This window comes from Manis javanica, chromosome 3 (genome assembly GCF_040802235.1).
Source record: "Manis javanica isolate MJ-LG chromosome 3, MJ_LKY, whole genome shotgun sequence".
Lineage (NCBI taxonomy): Eukaryota > Metazoa > Chordata > Mammalia > Pholidota > Manidae > Manis > Manis javanica.
In genome coordinates, this window is record NC_133158.1 from 22,576,413 (window position 1) to 22,601,375 (window position 24,963).

At 35.0% G+C, this 24,963-nt stretch overlaps 1 protein-coding gene across 3 annotated transcripts in view; it reads left to right on the forward strand.

The window, feature by feature from the left end:
• CNTN6 (contactin 6) overlaps window positions 1–24,963 on the forward strand; it is a 272,282-nt gene that overhangs the window by 54,854 nt on the left and 192,465 nt on the right. For 2 of the 3 annotated variants that reach the window (XM_037019376.2, XM_037019377.2), the window contains exon 2: window positions 4,437–4,573. In XM_037019376.2, the coding sequence (XP_036875271.1) occupies window positions 4,519–4,573 (55 nt within the window). In that variant the 5' untranslated portion in view covers window positions 4,437–4,518. Of the gene's footprint in view, window positions 1–4,436; window positions 4,574–24,963 lie in introns of those variants that run through there. The other variant, XM_073230945.1, reaches the window with a different exon arrangement.

The window sequence follows — 24,963 nt, forward strand, 5'->3', positions numbered from 1 at the left end:
TTCACCGAGATATTCCATGAGATAAAAATGGAAAAATGGGGACAGTGTTTGTCTAGTAATAACAGCAGTTGGGTCTTGAACCAAGACACCTACTTCTCTGGGCCAAAATAATATTTAAAGAAATTCATGGTATATAAACCTCATCTAAAACAATGTGCTGGTGATGTATTTTTGAAATGTCTTTAGAACTTGTAGAAGTTATTTTAACTTAAGTATAACTCAAACAATCTTTAGGATTCCAGGAATCTAGAAATAATTCCTGTGGCTATTCCGTGTCTCAGTGACCAGCATAAATTTTACTTACTGTATATTTCTACCCCATTTTCTCATGAGTAAAATAACCAGGCTCTTCTTATCTGGATTTTTCTAATTGAGCCAGAGTATTCTCTTTCCTTAGGAAATTTAAACTTTTACAAGTGAAACTCTTACAAATAGCAACTAATGTATAATGTATAAATATTCTCTGTTCTTTATGCAGCATTGCCAAATAAAATATCTCCTGGGCTTTGCCCTCATTATATGATGTTGATAAGCAATCAGATGGTAAAGGACAATATTTGCTATGAAATTATATTGGGTTGACTCAAACAATTTTAGAATACTAGAGTTAGCAGAAATTTAAAGGTGAACTCTAGGTCAAACCTATCCATTTTCAAAGGAGGAAAACTGACAATTGATGTAATTGTAGATGAATTACCTAATGTACCCAGCTGGTTAAGAAAAAGAGAAAATAGTAAAAGCGACATCTCTAGATTTCCAGCTTAGTATTTTTCTTCATAATGCTAGATTGTTTGGCTGTTTTTTGAATAACTATGAGTTCTACATTACATACCACACTAAGTATTAAGAGAAAGTGTTGTATATGGTGTTCATCTTCAAGGTAAAGTATGAAAGCTCTGGCAATGTAAGGGAGCCTTTGAAAAATGTGACTCAAAGGGTATACCTCATGTCAGTTTGCACTGGAGTCTCTAAGAAAAAGTTCTTATAAATTCAGGATGATGAATGAATATGCTAGTCAGATGATTTTCATGGCAAGAAATAAAAATACAATACAAACAACATTAGGCAATAATTTTCTTTTATTGGTTTACATCTCAGAATTCCAGGGATTTAAGCCTATTGGGAGGCTTCATTGATTTCATGATTTTAGGTATGATTATAAATTATTTGAATGGTGGAACACAACATAATAGTGCTCAGATATACAAAACTGGGATGTATGAGACAGAACTCTTGTTTCGTAAGATTCAAATGAGAGAAGGACCATGCAGAAGAGTGTACCCAGGGTACAGGACAACAAGAAGCTGGGACTGTAGGGGGCAGCTTAAGTATGCAAATGGGGTAGAGTTAGTTAGATTTTTGTGGACTTCTAGGAGATAGAGTATTTTGAATAATTCCACCAGCCCAAGGTAGAAGGGAACATTTCTGAGTTTTAGGTATCTGGAGGCTTCTGGAAATCGGTTTTGTGTGAATTTATAACAAGAGTATTAAAGCCCAATAAGGGAAACAGTCGGAGTGGAGATTTAGCAAATTGCCTACAAACAGGAATTGAAAGTTTTTAGCCATGTCTTCAAAATTGGGTCAAGACAACACTTGCGAAATATTATATTACATCAGATCAACAAATTTATTTATTAGCAATTTAATTGTCCTAATAATACTGACAAAATTCTTGGCCTTGATTGCCATTGCTTTGTCTTGGGTCACATGCCCGTCCTTTTACAAAACATTGTAGGCAGTGGAAATGGGTACCTGAACGACAAGCCCTTGTTTACATCCTCATCCCTGGAGCCAGGAGGTAGAGGCAGTCCTACTCCATAGGCTGTAGTGAGGTGGTACAGCAAAAGAGAGCCACAGAACTTTTATCACAAGAAGGGAGCAGAATTACTGGGAGAAAAAAATAATGAATGATCGTCAAATAAGTTGACCATACAATTTATCTTGTAAACTAGAACTTTTTTGGGAAAAGGGTTTGCTGTTTACTAGTTATGCCATGACACTTGGCACACTTGGGTAAAAGAAACTTCACAGGGAAAATTGGTAGCATGACTATTGCATCCCCTTACATCATTTTTAAGAGAGAAGTACTCCGTAAGGGAGATTTCTTGCAAGTCAAAGAACATTCATATGGAGATAATGTACAATGCATATGAAAGTGAATAGAGAGTAGGTCTGTAAGACTGGAAGTATTTACAGAGTAATCTTATTGAAAAAACAGAAATTCATTGTGTATGACCTTAAATACCATTCCAAAGAAATTACATGTTTATGCAGTGGAGGGTAACCAAAGATTTTAGAACACAGGTGTATTTGGACCAAATCTTTGTTTTAGAAAGTTAATTTTGGTTGGAATATTCATATGAGTAGAAAGGACATGAAATTTTAGGCAAGGAGACTATTCAGAGAACCAATTTTCTATGTCTTAAATACCACTACCCTTGTCAAAACCATCATCATTTTCTTGGACTATAAAATTGTCTCTTAATTTATCTGTATAATTCCACTTTTTACTCCATCCCTTCCATTCTCCACGTGAGTCAGAGAGGCATTTGTAGGATGTAAATTAAATTGATTCTGTCCTACTTAAAATCCTCAATTATTATTTTAAAAGTGCAACATCATACTTGTTAGCATGGCTGACAGGCCTTGTGTATTTGAGCCTCTTTCTCCTTCTCCCACACTTGTGACATACCTTCTGTCCTTCTGAGTATCAAACTGGATCTTTTTCAGGTCTTGGAAAATATAAACTCAGTGTTGACTCAGAGCCTTGTCTTGCCCTCTACCTTTTGCTTAGACAGTTAGTGTCATTTATTATTCTTACCTGTTGTAATTCCTTCAGGCCTATACTCCCCATCCCATGTGTTGCCAGGCAGCTGTGTCTGGGGAGGTCTCTCCCAGCACACCAGGTGAAACCTCAACACACATACCAGCATTACCATATTTACCACAAGTACTATTTTCCTGTGTGTGTGTGTGTGTGTGTGTGTGCGCACATATACATGTGTGTGTTTGATTTTTCTGTTTCATTGAAAGTCTGTGTCTCTCATAAGATGGCAATACATCAAGGATAGGTTCACCACTAATACCCAAAGACCTAATAATGCCTTGCACAGAGTAGAAATAAATAAATGCATAAATAAATAAATATTTTTTGAAAAAATTATAAATGAACAAATGAATATAGAGCATGATTTCATTTAAATGCAAGAGTTAAAGCCTTAGAGTCTGTGGTGTCAAAGGGAATAGAAAATAATGTAAAAGGAAAGATGAAGGAAGATGTAAGAGAATGTGTGAAAGGATATTATCAACTCAATATAGCATATTAACATGAATGTTGTTTATTTGTTTGATTTTTATTCTTTGATTAAAACTTGAAAGCAGTTAACTTATATTTTTTATAAAAACTTGGAAGTTGAATTTGGCCAGTGTCTTTTGTTTATGTGGAAGTAACTAATAACAGGAAGAAATGAAAGAATTCTAAAATTTAAAAATATGTCAGGAAAAATTTCATTATTTACTAGCTTCACATTTATAAGATATTTCCAGAAGATATTTGAAATTGCAAAATAATATATTTCCATTAAGTTAAAAGTTCCCAAAGGGTTTTATCTTTTGATACATAACATTTTTATCAAATATGACCTAGGTGCATTTATTCTGAACTTATTCTATAGTTTTCTGAGATTATAAGTTTTAAGAGCCTTTTATTAGATTTTCCTTTTGGAGTAAAGGCCTAAAAGACACTTTTTCTTGATTTCATTTATCAGTGGATGGCTTAAATGTCAAAATAAATTAGAGAAAATTATGATGTAACCCTGTAGGGAAAACATGTCTCATACTTGAAAGATAACACTTCCAGAATTGATTTCTTACAGAAACTTTGTAGTACCATATTAATTTTAGTTCTAGAAGTATTAGGAACAATGTTTCCTAATGAGTATGTCCTTGCAAATACTGACAAAAACGCTTAGAAAAAAATTGTGAACTGTGTAAAAATCACTGTGAAAATATATAAAATAAAGCAATATTTTATCCTATTCCTAATGGTGTAAAATCAAAATTTAAAGCCAACAACAGAATTATGGGAATTGTTTTAATATGTTTTTAGCTCTCATTAACATTTCAGAAACAACTAAACTTATAATTATACTAATGAAAGTTTTAATCCACATAATATAGTCAATTGAATTACATTCCAACCCATTAACTACTACAGCAAATTTCATAGCAAATGACTTATATATCTGAGGTGTGAACTGAAATTATGGAAACTGCAAAATATATGTATATGCAAGCAGTAGGTATTTAGGCTGCTTTATTTTGGATAATAATATCTTAATATTAAATTGAATAACTGTGCATCAGTTTTTAGACCTTTTATTAATCTCCATTCATGTTTGTAGATTGTCATTTCATGACAATTTTGTTTCTTTCAGATTCTCAAGATACTGACTGGAAGATAGACTTTTTTTCCCCCTGCTGATTGTATGGGAGAAATTTTGACCTTAGAAAGTGGAAATGAGGTTGCTATGGAAACTGATAATCCTTCTGCCATTTATAAATACTTGTGCAGGTAAGATGTTCTATGATTATGAGTTTTGACTAATAATCTATTGGCATTTTACTTTTTCTACAGGTTAAACAATTTTCAAATGTATAACATTTACATTATTGAAATGACTAAATGATAAACATAATTTTGAAGGTAATCTCTATGGCTATACAGGATGTTTAATCCTTAAAAAAATACATCAATGCTGTTTTTAACCAGAGCTAAATTATTCCAATTATAAATTGTCAAATATGGAATTTTTATAGTAAAAGAATATGACTGATTTTTGCAATAATAACAATAAAAAATCATTGTTCTTATTTCTTTATAGATAAGTGTTTGAAAATTAAAATTGAAATACATTCGCTCAAATTATAATTTGGTATGAAAAATAGCTATATTGAAAAGAAGAAAAAAATGATATAGAATGCTATATCATAACTAGGAATAACCTTAAAAACATTTTCCTTTCATTTCAGTAATACATATTCTTTCACCCAACCTAAGTATTAATATGTATGCATCAGTTAGCTTTTGCTGTGTAACAGGCCATCTGAAATCTATGTGGATCAAAATATTAAATCTATATGTCTTTAGTTGACAAGTCTGTAGATTGGCAATTTAGGATCCACTCAACTGTGCTACTCTTTTGTTTTTGTTGGGTATGATACATCTGTGGTCAGCTACTAGGTCATCTGGGACCTGGCTATTCTGGGACATTCTCTGCTGAGACAACTGGGCTGTCTTGGACCTGGTCCAAGTGGTCTCTCATCCTCTGTGGGTTTGGGCTCTTTCACATAGTAGCTGTTCAGGGTTTCAAGAGAAACCAGAAGTGTGCAAGATTTCTTGATGCCAACCAAGGCTGGTAGGTAACACAATATTTCTGCTGCATTCTTTTAACCATTCCAAGTCACAAGACTAGTCCAGATTTAAGGGGTATGGAAATATATAACTTCTCTTGATAGAAGGACTACACAGTTATACTTTTATAGGGGCATGAAAATAGAAAAAGTAATGACAGTGGCCATTTTTATAAGTAATTAACCACAGTCTGTTAAGAATAGAATTTCATTCTTAATTTTCAATCTTACCTATGTGAGTTGTCACAGAGAGTGGACATTGCCTAGGTCATGTGATTGTCAGAGAAGCCCTTCTACCCTATCATTCTGCTTCCCACCAATTGTATGATAATGGGAACTCTTAGAATTTCATATACTTGTAACAAAGCAGAAATATATTAGGAAAAATACAGTATCAAACATAATAACTTATAAGCTGTAAAAACAGTAATTGTAAAAGACATCTATTTAAGAAATGTGAAGATATACTAACCTTAAAAGCTATGAGAATGCTAAAATATGCAGAAATCAACCCTTAGAATCATAAAACCATATAAATAAAAGCATTTTACCACCAGAAGATGCAGTGTTTAGAAGTGCTACAGTGATATTTATTCAAAGTGATTATATCATTTTGATTTGTGTCACTCCTAACTCTCTGTAACAAATATTCAGAGTTAAAAAATAATGTCCCTATTTTGTAATTTACTACACAAAGACAGAGCAGAGTCATCAAGGTGCCCCAAATTATACATGAAAAATTATACATAAAATGAAATTATATTTCTACCCTCAAGTTGCAGCTTCCTGTCAAAATTTAACATTAACATTTTGCCCTTTAAATATGTATACTGAATCAGCATAGTATCTCTAAAAGACCTTTTGTATTACATTAAAATAAATTATTATTCTCAGAGTGCATTTCAGATCTGTGAAATCCTCTAAGTCTTTATTAACTTTCATTTATCCAAATTGGATGTGATTCAACATGTCCTTTTGCCGTATTCTAAAAGGACAGATAACCATATATCCTTGATGCACAATTTCCTTGTGAATAAACAGATTGAATTTTTTTTAAACTATAGCTGTTTAAATAATATACTCTGAGCTAAACATTGCCCCAGAAATAAGGATGCTGATAATAATATATGAAAAGAGCATTGCTTTAAGCCATTTTTTTAGAGACTCCATAGTGTGTTACACTACTTGTAGATACTATGTTAATTTAGAAAATTAGATTGTCTGATGATAAAGTGCTATTTCTATACATATGTATAATATCTTCTTTGTTTTCCCAAAAATTACTTTTTATTCATTATGAAAGGCCAGTAAATCTCTAGCAATTATTTGCTTTTCTCTTTTTTTCCCCCCACTGGTATAATCTTAAAAATGTTGACATTTTAAATCTCCCCAGACTTTAAATTAAATCTCAAAATTTACCCTTAACCTCTTCTACTTTTTTTTTTATTAACTTTTTAAAATCTAGTACTTTTACTGTAGACATTGGCTTTTGAGCCTTTATTATGAATCATAACCCATCGGGAGTTCTGTTGTTCCATTTTAGTATTTTAAAAATATTGAGACTACTAAGGCCCATTTAATCAAGAAACCTAATCGCTAATTACATACTTTAAAATTATTGCATTAATGTGTGTGGTTGAGTAAATAATGCCCGCCCCCCGCCCCCCACAAAAATACCTAGGTCCTAATATCTGGAACCTACAAATTTTGCAAATAGCAAAATGGACTTTTCAGATGTGATTAAGTTAAAGATCTGAAGAGGAGTAAATCATTTTGGAATATCTGGGTCGAAAAGTACCAGTGCCCTTATAAGAAGACTGCTGACTTTAAATATAGAGGAAGGGACCATGAGTCAAAGAATGAGAGGGATGAAGTTTTTACAGCTAGAAAAGGCAAGGAAACAGATAGATTCTTCCCCACACAATAGGAGGAATAGATACCTCGGCTTCCACCACCCTGTAAAACCCACTGTAGTCTTCTGACCTCCAGAACTGTGAGAGAATAAATGTGTGTTGTTTTAAGCCACCGAGTTGTAATTTTTACAGAAGCCATAGAAAAGTAATGCAATATACCTCTTCCTCACTAGACTTTCAGCTCCAGGAGGGACTATTTCTTCCTATCACTTCATAGAGATTCAGTAAATATTTGTAGAATGAATGAATGAGATTCAATGTTGTTTTTAATTAGGTTATCATCAAGTAGAAAAAATTCAGTCGTATAATTTACTCTGAGTAACAATTGGTCCAGTCTGTCACTACACCATTGCCCTGTAACAGTGTTCTGATCTTATTGTCACAGGAGTATAGAGATGGAATTCTAGTAACATTTAAAAGTTTCAAACCATGCCCTATTTGAAGAAAAACTCCAGGAGGGCAGTGATTTCCATCTGCTTCATTCTCTACTATTTATGACCTAGAACATGGTCTGTAAATATTTATCAAATGAATTAAAGAAAGTTTTGTTCAACTCAACAGATTACGTACCTCAGATGTGCCTGTAGCACTGAGCTAGATAATGACCTTCACAACAAAGGTGGCTGTGGTCCCTGCCCTGTTCAGCCTACAGCCTAAAAATGTAAACCAGTCAAGTTAAGTCAATAATTACAATACAGAAAATAAAAGTTGCTCTCTGAGGAACATAATAGGGATTATAAAATGTGGAAATGTTCTAAGAGGACCTTTGCTGTTTCTGTCAACCCTTGATCTATTTCTACTTCTTCTAGCAATATCTGACTTTTACTGGGAGCCACTTTCCTGTCAGTCTGTGTTATTTGAGCAAGTACAGCCTTATGTATCAGCCAATTGGCATATGCCATCCCCCCTCACCATACTTAATGGTTCAGGACATATTATATCCTGAGGCAAGGATTTGTTACCATAAAAGGACAGAGGGGCATTCCCTCTGTGTTGGTCTAGTTAGAGTGAGGATGTGTCAGGAGTCATGTGAGGGGAGAGTCTGCCTAAAAATGAAATTAACACATAAACAGGATAATCCAAGGAGAAAAAGGCACAGCTTCTTCACTCTGCCTTTGAAACTTCAGGTAATACAAAGCAATAAGATATCCTTTTCCCATTGTAGGCTAATTTCAGTTGAGATTCTACCCTGTGTCTGAAATAATCTTGTCTAATACAGGGTTAGAAAATTTGTTTTTGATGCAATATCCTGAAGATGCTGAGATTAGGTTAGAAATAGAACACTTGGGATAAATGCTTACTCACTACTGGGAATGAGGGACAGAGCAAATAAAGGAATGAAAAAAGACACTTTTTTTTTCAGGAAGGGAAAAAAAGCATGAAGAGATTTAGTACAGACTCAGAAGGCTGATTCTCAGCCCCTAACTACTGAACCATCTACATGGTACAGGATAGGAAAAAACATAAACATTAATGGATTAATGTGGGGTAACACATTGATAAATGGAGGAAAACTTGCAACTCTAAGTCTAACTTTCTTTATTTTACACAATGCATGGGGAGTTTTCTCAAAGAAATATTTTATTCTTAAATAAATACTTAAAAAGGTGGCTGGAGCAAATCTGTAGTGAGTATAAAGCAGAAGCTAAAAATCTATGTAGGTCCAGATTTTGTTGGTCCTAGAAGGTCACATGTGTGAGAAATCTAAGGTTTACTGATGTGGTTAATTGTTAAATTTTCCAAACGTGAAAAAGGCTCAGAGTGTACCAGATGTTATTTCTTTACACCTTTCACCTTGCTATGATTGATATGTAAAACTTGAGAATTTATAGGCAAATTTCAAAAAGCAAGTTCAAATCTTTAAAAATCAGACAATATTTTAAAACATTAAATAAACACTTCATTAATAGGATAAAGTGATAATGAGCTGGATCATATGCTGTATCTGTTATGAATTATCCAGACTTAGAGATATCACAATTTTAAACCCAAGGCCAGTAGAAGTTCTGCAGTCCTTAAGAATAGTGTCAGTGAAAGTCATGGCTGGTATTTTAGATTGGAACATAAGAAATAGCAAACATCACTAGTTATAAGGAATTTTATTTCTGTGACATTCAGGATTTATATCATCTTAAGAATTTCCACATATTCTCTTTTAACTTTGTTGTTTTAACAAAATATTATCATTGAAATGACTGTTTTTGTCAACATTCCACTTGATTCATAAATGGAAGTGGCTTATCTATATGCCATTTATATTTATTTTGCTGTGGACTAAGCACTTCTGTACATATCTTATAAAGTTATAGACTGAGCAGTTATTTGGTCAGTCCTGAAGAAGTACTGGTTATTCAGTGTGAGACTCAGTTTTTTAAAGAGAGAAACTGCAGAGCTCAAGGACGTGAACATGGAGCTAGTCACATTTATTAGCAGAGTAAGATTGAAGGCCTCCTTTCAGCATTCTGACTATTATGCTATCAGGGCCTAATGATCTGGTATTCCTGCCACCAGTTGCATGCTATGTCTACTAACAAATGTGGTTATATTATTTTCAAAACTTCTCCCAAAGTAATTCATTCTGAAAATTTGAATCAAGTTTTTTTTAGGGCTTATACCAATAAAAGGAAAATTAAAAAAATTAATTCATTAGCATTTTTACATAGCTTGCCATTTTGCAAATGGAAAACCTGCAAGTATCTGGAAGAAAATCTATCTCCTAAACACTTCCAATCAAAGACTTATGATAAAGGGAGGTTGTAAAGTATTTATGATTGCTTGCATTTTACTCTATTTCAAACATAACATTCTATTGAATTGGGAACCAGAGTAAATGAACTACGTGAGAAAGCCACAAGAATGGAAATATGCACCGTGACCAAGATTTCTTCGAAGAAGACAATGTATCACACAGCAAATCCATGAAAATTGGCAGATGTAATAAACCTGCTTTGCTCAAGTACCCCAGAAGCACATAATGGATATTCCTTTGGGTCAGAGTGTGATGAATATTGAGTACATCAGAAATCACACTCTTCCTATGGTCTTGTTCAGATTTATTGTTAGCATAATAACACCTTTAGGAATGGAACCCCAGGCTATATATTTAGGTCAAGTGACATCTTTGCAATTTCTAATAGAGATGGCCCAATTTAGAAATGCTGAAAACACCATTTTTTTGCAATGCCTACCGATAAAGTTGGTTATATGATTATCAAATCTTCCTTCAAAGTAATTGATTCTTAAACCCTAAATGAAATTGTTTTTTAAGACTGATGACAACACTGGAAAAAAAAAATTCTGTTTTGTCAGCACTGGGAGGAAATGACTGGTATGCAGATATGACATTGTGTGGGAAATGTAGGCCCTTCACAGAAGGGAATGTGGGAAATCGTGTTTTCAACTTGAAGTCTTTGAAGGAGGTCAGGTTTTCAAGGGAGGTAGTGTTTTTAGTTTAAGGATACCTTAAGTAGCTGTACTACAAATAGCATGCATGGATTGATAGTTTTTCATCCCCTACTTTCCTGAGATTTAAAAACCAAACTCCTTATCATGGCCAGCAAGAAACTAGGCAGTCTGACTTTTGTCTTCCATCTTAACTGTACTAAACTCCCCTTCGCTTACTACACTAGAGCTATCATTCTTTTCTACACTCACAGAAATATCAAGATATTTCCTGCTCAAAGCCTCTGCACTTGTTCAGTTGTCCAGAAAATTCTTCTCCAAATCTTTCTATAGCTGGCTCTTCCCACTATGCCCATCTCAAATTAGTCACCTCCATAAAATGACCTTCTCTTAGAACCCTATTGAGGTAGTCAGTTCCTGGTCCCATTACCAGCTCCAGTCAGTAACAAACTTGTATTTGTAACTATCTGGAATTAACTTATTTATGCATTTGTTTATTACTTGTCCAGTTTGTGTCTACATCTAGAAGAAAAATTCTGTGTAGGTAAAAATATTTCTAGTCATTTATATGGCTGCATCTCTCATGCAGACACATAGCATTCAATAAATGTTTTTAATAAATGAATAATTTCGCAAGTAAGCCCCCAAGGCTACTTAGAGGTAATCCAGTATTCCCAAACACTTTAAGAATTTTATTGTATATTATTAGAATACACTTTAGGCAAAAGTGCTTTAATCATAATAAATCATTTTGTCTCAGGCACTTTTTTACTTAAAAAAATTGTGATATGTACTAAACACACATAGCCAGTCCTAATTTTTAAAGTTAACTAATAGAGTTTACTTAGACACACTTGACCTTAGCAGGCATGATTATAATGTTGTTTGTTCAGGGAGTAGCATATTCAACACACAGCCAATTTTCATATTATTTGTATAACTGATACCCATTGATATTAGGTCACAAATAATCTACACATTTCTCCATTCCTTTCCATTTTCAAGTTTATCAGTCAAGTCAATGTCCCTGTCTTCTCCTCAGGACTTTTATAGTAAGACTCCTAAAGTGTTCTCCTTATTTCCAGGTGTCCCCTCTATTTTTCTAAGACACAGCTTATTGACACCCACTCCTGTACAGACAAATCTTCATAAAGTACAGCTGATTTTGTCATTACTCTGAGTCCAGACCTTCACAGATCCATTTCCTATGAAGTTCAAATGGTCTAATCAAACATTCAAATTCAATTTCCTTCAACAAATATTGAAAGTTTTTCAATTAATTCAGTTCATCCTGTGTCATGAGCCATGTCTTCTCTTACTCTCCTTCTCCTTCATTTAAGTCAGACTGTACTACTATTAAGAGCACAGTACTTTGTTTTCATACCCAAAACTCTCATATGAATGTCTCCACCTGCACTGTCCTTAGATCCATTTCCTCCTACTGAAGTCAAATCCAACCTTTATCAGGCATATTTAAATGTGACCTCCACTCTGAATAATTTTCCAAGCAACAAATAACTCCCCTTTTTCCTTAACTCTTATTCCATGAAAAGGAATTTTATCATTTGCTTTAAAAAACAAAAAGGATTTTTCTTAAATACTCATTCTGAGATATATATGTAGTATTTATTCCTGTTGAAAATAAATTTGCGATCATAAAATGCTCAGTTCTAAAGGGAAAATAAAAACTAATCTTTAATATTTGGTTAGTTATACCTAGTGCTCTATAGTTTATAAAGTGCTTTATATGCAGTGTTTCATTTGTGCTTGTGAATGGGCAGAGAAAGGATAATTATTGTGTATAGCTGGAGAAACTGATATTCAGAGGTACAAGGCTTATCAAGGACAGTAGGGCTAGAAAATGTCAGAGTTTATGATGAGAATCCAATACTTGGATGAAAATTTTGTTCCGTATCTATTCAAGACATTGCTTCTTGACACAGACTCCAGTTTATGAAACAGTTAGCTTTTTAAAGTTGGTGTCAGTTGTGTTTAGAGGCCATCTTCTGCTCAGAATGTAATATAATTTAAGGAGGTAGTCTCCAAAATTTTGTGACCAACAAATAAGGGAATAGTAGTTATAAACATATAAACCCAACATATCATCTTGTCATCATTGTCAACCACATGCTTCCCCTCATTACACCAGTAAGAAATGGTTCATAATAGTTTCATATTCCTCATTTTGAAATTTAGTTCCCCTAGTCCATCTGCTCTGATCAAAGACCTCAAGTGCTGTCCTTTCACTGCAGAACCAAGTGGATTCTTCTTGAGTATCGCTGATTTGATTTAACAATAAGGTTACATAGAAAACCTTAATTAAATTGAGGTTTTATTAGGTATCCATGGAATCTGTGGTACCATCCCCAAATTCTCATTATATGTGTGTGTGTGTGTGTGTGTGTGTGTGTGTGTGTGTATATATATATATATATATATATATATATATAGTGTGGGTGTACATATATGTATACATAGAGAGAGAGACAGATGATATTGTAACGGTATTTTCTCTTTTTTGGCATTAATTTAGTTTTTAATATTTTGTCTACCCTGAAGAATTAGTGCTAATTTCAGGAACAAAGATAACAGATTTTGACACTGTTAAAAAAAAACTTAATCTGAAGACATACCTGATAGGTTACCAGGAAAACAGATGAAGAGTTTCTTTTCTTCCTCATAATAATAATAATAAAAAAAATAAAACTTATATTCCCTAAAGTTTGCAGCTTACAACAGGTATTGTCTGTACACTTTGCCAGAAGCTCACAATGGAGAAATCTGGTACATACAGAACTAAAAACAACATTTGAGTAAGAACAAAACTCTCCCCAAATGCTCTGACCAGCTCTATAATCAGTTCTCAGCACTGAGCCAGAACACAATGCCAATTTCTTTTGTCAAGAAGAGCAGGGGGATTGTTTGTTTTTGTTTGTGTGTTTTACCTGCCTTTGTATGCATGGTAATTACAGAAAGCACTTATATTAAAGAATAGAGAAGTGCTACATTTGTGATTAGAGCTTTACACAGCTACAATTGTACAGCTGGAAAGGGAGAGAGGAGCACACTCCCTTTCTCTCCATTGAAGTCTTATTCAGAATCACCAATAATTAAGGGAAGAGTGCTTTCTGGGAGCAAATTACAGAGATCAATTGCATGGCCACAGCATCTCTTAATACTTGCCAATTGTCCTTTACTCTTCATGTAGCATTGCTAAACTGAATCCAAGGCTGTGGGTATAATTTGATATATCTAAGTTCATGGCCACACATTTATTTTACTTACTCAGCCTTTCAGTCTGTCATAAATAGAAATTGACAATTTGCCAAATGATTTGTTGTGTGATGAAATATTTGTGGAAGCCAGATCATGCTTTGTGTTTGAGAACACATTCTCAGAGTCCAAAATACATGAGGACTGATATTGCAGACAGACTGTTTAGAAAACTGGTTACAAAAAAATAATCTCCTATTCAACTGCCAGGTTTTCTCTTTACCACCTAGCTGGACATTCTGCCCATTGCTTATATTTTTACATTAAAATCACTCCAATGAGAATGTAGGAATAGAAAAGTCAGAAAAGAAGAAAAGTCAGACCATTGAAAATAATGTGTGTCTGCGGACTGGCCTCTCAGTGTATTTCCCATTTGGTCTTTCGTGCCATTGAAGTTTGTGATCTCTGTACCAGAAGATGACCACAATCTTTTCAGTCCTGATATTCAATGATTTTTTTTAATGGAAAGCATTACAAAATTCTGCTTTTTCTTAATAGTCCTAATGACAGAATATTTGAGGACAATATCGCTTCTTCCAACTAAAAGGCACTTTGGGAATCATCTATGAATGTTATTTATCCATCTTTGCTATTTCCTTGGGTAACTATGAATGTATTGTTCTGTGCTGTTCTTTCGTCCAACATTTTCTGATTGTTATTTTGAAATTATTTTCAAGCACATCTCTGATGGGTTTTAGTCACAATGGGCAAAACTCTTTATTTTTAAGCTCTAGCACTGTTGTCTAGTCCCCGAATGCTACAGTTCCATGGCTAAGACTGTGCTATACCCTCATGTCTTAGCCTTCAAAGCTCATTGATCAGTATGCCTTTCTGTCAATGTAGTCAATTGATCAATTCAGTGAGACACTCAACCACTCCAAACAAATTGTGAATGTGATGAGACAACCTGAAGCCCATGTTTATCAGCTGATGTGTTAAGAAGATAAAACACTTAGCTAATCTATAATTGTTTGATTTTTCTCAATTTACACTAGTGCTTATTTTTTTGTAGAAAACTGAGTGATGGTCAGGGCAAATCTGAATCCAGAAATAAGAAGGACTGACAAACTTGGCTTAGCTAAAAGCACATTTCCCAAATCTCCCTTGCCTGGCTGGTTCTGGATTAGAGTTGACCGAAAAGGAAATATGGCTGAGATTTGGTAGGTATTTGGCTGAGATTTGGAAGGTAGTAATGATTCTCTAAAAGTTTCTTGTAAGTGATTGTGGTGAGAGAGAGAGAGAGATGCAGGTAAATGGAGAGTTTGTCCCCAGATTCCTTCTTCATATCCAATTTTTGTCCCAACTACTGTCACTGCTAACTGACAGTGACTCCAGGCTGGCTCCTAGTTTCAGAGGCAGCAGGCCACATGGAGTTGTCCTTTTCATGTCCACTCTGGCCACTAGGCTTGCTAGCTTTCCCAATCCACTTGCAAGATCTGACTCGTCTACCTCCTCCCATGCTCAATGTTAGTGGCATTGTTATAATCCTTCAATTCCCACTTTTGGACCCTTAGTTCACCAGTTTCTCCTACAGTTGCACAAAGTCTTCTTCCTGAAATAAATCCCCTATTCTGGATTTTCCAGAGTGAGTTTGCTTTCCTAACTGAACCCTGAGTAATATAATTTTCCGTGTAAGTGTGACTGGTAAAGTGAATAAATTTTTTGCAAGTATTAGTAAAGCATAGAACTCAGAGCTTTGATGTTTTTTTAACTCCACTCTGTGTATAGAAGCCTATTGCCTCCCTGTGCCTTCTAGTTCTCAGGTAGCAGTTCCTACTCCCTGCCATAACCTCTTTTGAACCTTTCATCCTAAGTGCCATGCTTTAACTAGAGAGTGTGCTAGTTCACACTCAATAACTAAGGACTGAGAGTACTTTAAATCATAATGCCTCTGGGTTGGTTTACTGCTGTTTTGACCATGATTTTTAGTGCATTAACCCAAAGAAAGAAAAGTGCAAACAAGTATAAGAGTATATTGGACTGTGATAAGGTACAAGGACATTACTTTTTAATGACAGTATATACAGTGCTGTAAGAATGTAGGATATTTTCTCACCTTGTTTACTTTATCACCCATAATTTCTCCTAAGGTTATAGGAAGGGCAGAGGAGTTACATGCTCATCCATGATTATTTGTGTAGCATGAAGGAACTGGACATAGGCCTTCATACTCTAGTGTTTGGTCCACTGAAACATGCTGGTACTCTAATGAGATGAGGCTGTTAGCTCTTCCCATTTCCAATCTTACTACTGTATTTTCCATTATCTTTACCTCTTACCCAGATTGTTGCAGGAAACTGCAATCATCTTGTGTTTTGCCCTCACGATGCCAGTAAAAAATGGTTCCTAATGATTTCATGTTCTTCCTTTTGCAATATAGTGCCAACGATCCATTTGCTCTGGTCCTTTGATCAAGTGCTGTCCCTTTGCTGCAGAGTCAAGTGGATTCTTCTTAACTTTATGCTGAATCCTCTTCAGGACCCCAGTGAACCTTTCTAAACTTTTTTTTCTTACTTTTGTCCTTTAAGAATGCCTTGTGCTGGTCAAACTGAGCATATATCCCACACATACTCACTTCTGCAAGGACACACTAAAAATTTATTTGTAAAAAGTATGGGTATTGAGCATTTACCAAGTGCCAAGTATCCTGCTATTCTTTACCTAGTACCCATGCAATGACCATATGAGGTAGGTATTATTACTATTTCCATTTTATAGATGAGGGCATCAAAGCTGGAGAGGTTAAATGGCTTGTTCAAAGTCACATGGCAGAAGGAAGCATCTCTTCTCCCTAGTTGATTAGTTAAGAAGTTGTGTTCCTCCCTAAAATAAAGCAAACAATTGATTCAACTTTCTTATTTTGCAGACTTTTGCTATTCTAATTTCCAAATACCACCAAAATTTTGACTTTGATAAATAATCAAATACTTAATTATTTTGTGTATTTTCTTAGAATTACCAAATTATATATAGTGACCTAGGTTATATTCATCTTGAGTTTCATTAGGAAAAGAGTGCTTTCAATATCTTACTTATTTATACTGCTCTAAGTTCTTGAATGATACTACCACAACTAATCATCAAAATCATGAAGAAGAAAGGAAAAATGTTATTCTCTCCATTACATAGACAAAAAAAATGTGTAAAATGATCTTAAGAGTCACAGTTAGTAGCAGAACTGGATCTAAAACTAGAATGTCTGTTGAGACTGCAAACTTCTTGGGGAAGGAAAGGGCTTGATCTCTAGAGCCCTGTGAGTTCAAGGATTTGATATCCCAGGAAGATACTGGTTGGGGTCTTGGCATAAATCAGAATAATCAAAGTAAAACCTAAAACATTTTTATGAAGTTCAACAATATTTCCTCTTCGTATTGCTTATATTATCCAAGTTTAGCACAAGAGACACAAAGAATCAAATTAGGAGTGTCAAAATTTATATATAAAATGATCTCTCCAAATCTTTGCTCTTTCGGATACTCCTTCCTCATATTGACTACCATGTCCTTAATATCTAACAGCATGAGCTTTGGAGAAGGACACACCTGGTTATGAGTCCCATTTTTGCCCTCTGAGTAGTTGAGTTACTCCTGGCAAATCACACATCCTTCTCAGAATCAGTCACTTCACCTTTATTATGGTGATAATGACTACTCCATAGAGTGAGGTTTGCGTATTACTGTTCATTTAAATAGTTATGAAGAATGCAAAGTGCTTTGCACGGTGCTTCATAAATGATGGCTAGTGGTGGTCATGGTAAGAGTAGGGCTAAGATCTGTGTTAAGAATAACAGCTCAAGAAGCACAATGGGCAATGCTAGTGACTGTTAGATTGTGTTCATAATTCTAAGGAAGTGTACTGTATTTTCCTTTGATCCTTGAGCTTTGGGTAGCTACTTCTTACTACTATGAGTCAAATATCCAGTGCAAAAATGGATATGGGGTCATCTTCAGTCTCCATTATCATAAGTGAATAGCTGGGTTATGACCACAGATCAAACCCTAAATGTAAATGACGGATTATAATTATGGATGCCAGAAGAGATGCAAGGAACCATGAAACTACAGATAAAATAACCCCAAATTTTGCTTCAAAATTTTAGCTACAGAATCAATCACTCCCCTTCCCGTAAACTGGAGTTTCTCAATGTCAACATTATTGGCCTGATAATTAATCAGATTCTAGGCCAGATACTTTTTTGCTCTATGGGACTGTCCTGCACATTGTAGAATGTTTTTAGTGGCATCCCTGGTCTCTATCCACTGGATGCCATTAAACATTTTAAAATGCACAGGACAGTCCCATACAGTAATGCCCACCTCCCTGCCAAGTTTTAACAGTCAAAAAATGTTTCCATAGTCAAAAAGTCTCCTAGGGAGCAAAATACCCCCTACTTGAAAACAACTTCTGTACACACTTCACTGAAGAACTCTCTAGTTCTAAGCAACCATTATTTATACTGTGCTTTCCAGTGAAGCCTCAACCTCCAATTTCATACCATCCAAAACTACTACAGCTGTTGAGGCTTCTAACCTGGGGACTCCTACCCCTCTTCTATTGAACCATCTCTCCGTGAAGGTTGACAGCTGCTTCAGGAATATCTCCCATCAAACTCACCACCCACCCCCCCATCCCTTACGCCCCTCTGGGAAGAGTAACTACATGAACTTCATACTTTTCTCTCTCCTGACTTTTTCAGAGGTGCTTAAAAAAGCAGTATGTCACACTATTCAATTTTTCATCAGTTTCTGAGGGTCTCCAAAAACAGCCAGATTATATTGGTTTTGGTAGATTCTACTGATTTAAAAAAATAAAAAACCAAAACATGCGGTTGATATAAAAACAGTATATTACGAAGGAGGAGGGTAAGAAAGAAGGGAAGTAACAATGATGAAGTATCTCATGTACCAGCCTCTAGACTACACAGCCTATACATATTATCTCATTTTATCCTTACAGTAAAACTTTTAGATTAAGAAACTGGGTCTAAGGTAGATTACATTTCCAACATTGCATTTTAATTAATGGCCATTCCAGATTGTTCTACCTGACTCAGTAGTCTGGGTCCACTTTGGTGCACCATTTCTAACGGTGTACAGGAATTCCTGTGAAAAATGGGGACTCTGTGGCCACCATATTTATGTATGTGCATTGTGTGTATCTCACAACTTAATCTATACTTTTGAAATGTTAATCATCTCACTAAAATTCTCAATCAACTGTGTTCCTCAGGATCATAGAGAACAGTCAGATTTTTTTATAAGCATCTCATACACTTTTGAGTGAAGGCAAGTTTCTATCTACAGATTTGTCATAAGGCAAGCTATCTCTTTTTAAAAGTGATTTAGAGGCAGCTGGCCTCCAGTGCTCTAGTCTGTTAGTGTCTAGCTTGGCTATTCATCATCAGAGGCAGGAATCTCTTTCCATTTCACATAAGGTGCATGTCTTCCTACTGGAAGATCATTCTCCAGGAGTGGACGGGTTCAGGCCAAGGTCTCTGCTTGCAAAATAGAGACAGAACTCAGCACTATTTATATCACACTTGAACTGACTCACTGCCATTGCTCATTTAACCCACTTGTCTTCCTCTCTGGAGATGTGCTTTCCCTTCTGGCCTTCCTGCCAGCTGCGGCATCACTCTAGGCAAACCTTAAGGAGAGCACATTTGTAAGGATTTCTAAATTCATTTCATCCTAGAATTTCACATCCTCATTGTGGTTATAGGGAGTAGTTGTATATATTACTTTCTTTCCTCTTTGCAGTAGGAGTTAATCAGTCCAGTCCTGCTTATTACTGCTTTTCTCTAACTTCGTCATTTGCAAATCTAGCCCTTATGCTAAATACTCTTATATCATCTGACAGTTTGCATAATTTAGTGTAAATGCTTCAGTGAAAATAGCTGCCTTTATTAAGCTCTCCAACATGTGCCCAATATCATGCTAAGTGCTTTCTATAATTTCATTGACTGTTCAGAAAACTCTGAAGTGAAGTAGATATTGTTGTCCCCACTTTAGATAGAGGAAACTATTCAAGACAAGTTAAACAGCTGTCCAATTTCACATATCTAGTGTGCGACAAATTGAGAATTGAACCCAAATCTAGCCAATCCCTAAACACAAGGCTGTTCTGCTTTGTCACACCATAAGTTTCTATTGGGGTTACCTTTTATTGCTTGACCAGTGATATTATTTTCATCCTAATTTTATTTTGTGGTTGACAAAATGAGTGCATTTGTAGAATTTTCAAGGACGTAGAAATTGAATTGCAAACACAACAAACTCTGGAAATACCACTTCCTAATATTTTTCTTGCCAAAGAAACCTAGAATAATGGACTGGACCCATATTCTAATCTCATCTTTGCCACTACTTGCTCTCTGACAGCAAAAAACTCATAAACTTTGTTGACAGATGGGGTTGGACTTATGGATTCTTAATTCCTTTCTATCTGTTATTCTATGATTTTCTGATGCATAGGGAATTTCTGTCTCACAAAGGGCTTACAAAATATACTGGAGAAAACACCAGTAATAGGAAATCCTACATTCACTGCTACTTTGTGCTCATTCAAGTATCACCATAGTGGCTCTCTCCAGAGTTTCAAAGCACTTACTTAATTTAATATAGCCCTTTATAAAATGGATCTTCTCTGCAATTCTCAGCTTAAGGCATTTCTCTGGTAGCCACAAATGCATTCACTGTTACAAAGGCTTTATTTTTCCCCCTAAGAATTTTCTGTTCATTTAGCTATAGCCAGGAGTAATGCTAACAAATTTGTACATCTCTTCAGAGGCACCCAATTTATTAAATGTCTTTTAATTGGCATGAGAGCCTACAGAATGTCTTCTGAGAGGCAATAAGAATTATTTCTTTAAATATAAAGGTATAGAGGACATATTTTTCAGACTGAATCTTTTCATATGCAGTAGTAGAATGGATGATACTCCAAGTTGAAAATATTTAGCTGCATCACATGAACATTCCAGGTTCCTACCACACTCACCTGTCACGTTTCCTGTCATAAATGTGACTATAGATTGAGCAATGGTAATGTCAACCACTGAATCCTTCTCTTGTTTTTCATATTTAATTCCAGATTATAACTGTGATAGTAAGTATAATTAGTAAGTATTAGTAATCTCATAAAATCTAATCATTCATTCAAATATGAGTCACATGCTACTTCTCTTCATTTCTGTATCCCCAGTGCCTAAATCAGGGATACAGAAGAGGAACCCAATGAACAAAATTGAATTTAGATAGCAAGCTATATAAACTTGCTATAGGTGAAGCACTAACAAAACTGACATCGGTCCAGTCTTTACAGAGTTTATATTTGGGTGTTTATTCTTATGCACATACATACACACGTGTATGAAAAAAACACATATCTTTAAGAGCCTGTAGCAGGGAACTATTGCTTGGTTTTGGGGACTCAAGGAAGACTACCTTGAGGAATTGACTTTTACAATCTGAATAATAATTAACCATTAATTAGATAGAGTGGAGAAAGGGCACTTGTGGCATCAGCAAAAATAAGCAACAACAAAGAAAACTAAGTGGGAAGAAACACAGGTAGGTCAAGGCCAACAGAAGGGTGGTACAGATAGTAATAGAGAGAATAGCATCTGAGGCCGCAGGGAGAGACAGGGACCAAACCATATAGGACTTTGTAGGACCTCTTACAAATTATTAAGCATTTTTCCCTTTGCTCAAAAATCATGTAGTCATTAAAGAATTTCTAGCTGGGATGGAGAAGTAGGATACTGGGAGGGGAACAACAAAGACATGATCAAATTTGTACATTAAAAAGACTATGTTGGTGAAAGTATGGAGAGAATGAGAGTTAAAAGCCAATCAGGCAAAAAATCAGTAGTTTGGTGTAGGGTTCTGGATGTTACAATAGAATTATTTGAATAGATTCAAGACTTGATTAAAGAGTTAAAAATTGGATTTGGCTTTGTGTTATGTATAGAGGTAAGAGGAAGGACAGTATTAAGGAGGCCTCCAAAGTACCTGATGGAGCATTTAGCTCAGTGGTGATGCCATTTTCTGAAGTAATGAAGGAAGCTAACCATATCTGGGATTGGATTCCTCTGTGTAAGATTATTGTTCCTATAGAGGTGTTGAGTACAACAATGGCTATCTGTGGAACAAAGAGAGTAAGGCTGAGTTACAGCCATGGTGAATTTGGGAATCATAATGCCATGGATATGGATAAAATACAGTAGGCATAGATTAGAGATGAGGCACCATGACCAAGCATGAGGCAACGTGATGCAGGCTGCTTAATTGAAGAGAGTGGCTAATAGAAAATACTTAGCAGGCACAGGTGATAAAAAATTAAAAGATATGAAGCAAAGAAAGTATAGTATCACAAAAAAAACACAAAGAAAACAGTGTTTTCAGGGGAGAGAAGAGTCTGTGACCACAGGTTGATCAAGTAAATGGAGAATTTAAAAAATGTATCTATAGGTACACTCATAGGTACACTATGTGTGTCACTTGTAACCTAATTGAGCTATATCTGTTTATTTAAGGGAAAGAAGTAAAATTGAATTTGGAGAATGTGAAGTATGAATATAGAAGCAATGAATATAGAAGTTAATTTGTAGATTTTTAGTTTTGAACAGAGATAAAATGTTTATAATTTTTTAAGGAATAAAATATACTACACATAATCTCAAATTATTGCCACACAGATTACATCATTACAAGTAGATGAAAAGATTTCCACAAGGGCAAGATATACACATTCTGCTATAAACAAGGGATCAAACATTAACATCACCGATAAAGGGACTAATTGATATAATATTCTTTCTGATAGAGTAGAGAGTATAGAACATCATCTATGCCATATTCTTGCCAAGAATGTTTAACTTGAATCTAATCTTTAGAAAACAGTTCAGACTGGGAAACTTTCTCCACAGTCCTCTACCAAAGTGACAATGTGACAGAAGTAAAAAATACAGGAGAACTGTTCCAGATTAAAAGAAACTAAAAAATTTTAAAGTATTAATCATAGTCACCTTAAATCATCTGTGTGATTGTAACAATATCAGTGTCATATCTGATTCTGGTTCTGTTGAGTGTTTTATCCTTTGGCAGTATTTTTTTTTCTTGTTTTCTCATATGCTTCATAATTTTTTAACTGAAAGCTGGACATCTTGGGCAGAATAATAGAAACTAAGTAGTTTCTACCTGTGAGTGGGCATTCTTTTACTTCTGGGAGGTTTTTAGAGTGGGAGTTTGAGCCAATCTAGTCAAGAGTGCTGGTGGTCTGAGATGTGATATGATTACCCTCAGCATACCACTGGCTTCAACTTCTTTGGGGGATAACTCTGTTTAGGGTGAAGACTGGGTTGCCAGAGGGTTTTTCTCAGTATCTGTTCCACCTTCATTTTTGGGGGTCTTCTGTGTGCTCCACATGTCAGACATGGTCTCTCTCCATGCATTTTCAAAGTTCCCCAATTTGTTAGATTGTCACCCAATTCTTTTTAGCTTGGTATCACAGTGACAATATTCTGTTGATTGTTTTAGAGACTTGAAAGTAGCTCTGCTGCTTACTAGTTTATTGAACTTGCACAAGTTTATACCATCTTAATCTTGGTCTCCATCTCTGTGAAGTATGGATAACAATACCTAGCTCACTTGGAAAGTTTGAATTCCTTGGTATATGCTGAAGTGTTTTGTGAATCATAGCAAATTACCCAGGAGCATATTATTATAATCCTATTCTACTTGTTTATTTTTTTCCCTCTTGTTAGAATTGTTCTTGTGACTTTTTCCTATTTCTTTAATGTCTTTGGCCGTTATTTCTTATTTTATTTTATTACAACTGATTATAATGTTATAACCATTTACAACTTCATGTTGATCAGAACCATGAATTTCAGCAAAGGCAACAATCCCTGCCTAGTCTCTGACCTTTTTCCCTTTGATCCTGGCATCTGAAAGCTTTTTATACATTCTAATTCTCTTCCATTTTAATAGCTCTGTGAAGCTGTCCTATTTTCTTTGACTAATAAGATCATTGAAGGTGACCTGATTTTCTCCAGAGATCTACAATAAATAAAACACATTTCTTCATACACTCACTTTTACTCATATCTATAAAGGGGGAGAAAATCTTGGAGTTGCTCTCTCTGTATGGAGGTCATATTAGGAGGAACTAACTTCTCAAATATTGTGATTATACATGCATCATCAAATCATGCAGGCTGCTGTATTTTTTACCGTTTTTTTGAGATTTCATTTTGTTTTACCAAAATAAATAAATAAATGAAAAATAACAAGAGTTATTACAACAAGAAATAGAGTTTATTTTTGTTTCTGTATTTTTCAAAGTGCTCTGATAATACAGATGTCTAAAATTTGGGGCTGTATCTTGTTGAGACACAAAGTTGTATATACTAATAAGCATGTGTGTATATGTGCATCTCTTTTATGCAGCTTTGAGTTGGCAAGGTGACTTATTTTTCACTAGGTGTGTGTGCCTTGCACGTAGGGTACTCTAATCTTGTGATTTGTTTGTGTCATGTTAATGACTCATGGCTTTAACAGCTAGGTTATTCATGGGTGTGGAAAATTGATATTTGAGAGCATTTTATTCTGCTCAGTCAGGCTTATTCTTTATAAAGAATCCAAATAGTAATAACATTTACAAAAGACTACTGAACAGAATATTCAGTGTGTATCTATTCCATATGTTTGTGCCATTTCCACACACTCCACAGCAAAACACTCTTCCCACCATCAGCCATCATCACCCAGGGAACCTCACCAACACCATCCCTATCATCACAGAAATCATCCCAGAACACCTTTCCTTCTGCTTTTCAAAGCTTTGTACTTGCAAAGCATTCAAAGTAAATATTGAGTGTCTTCATGGTATTTTAATATTCATCTATTCTACTAATATCTCCTTAACTATTTCTAGCCATTCTTACAATAAGACTTTTGTT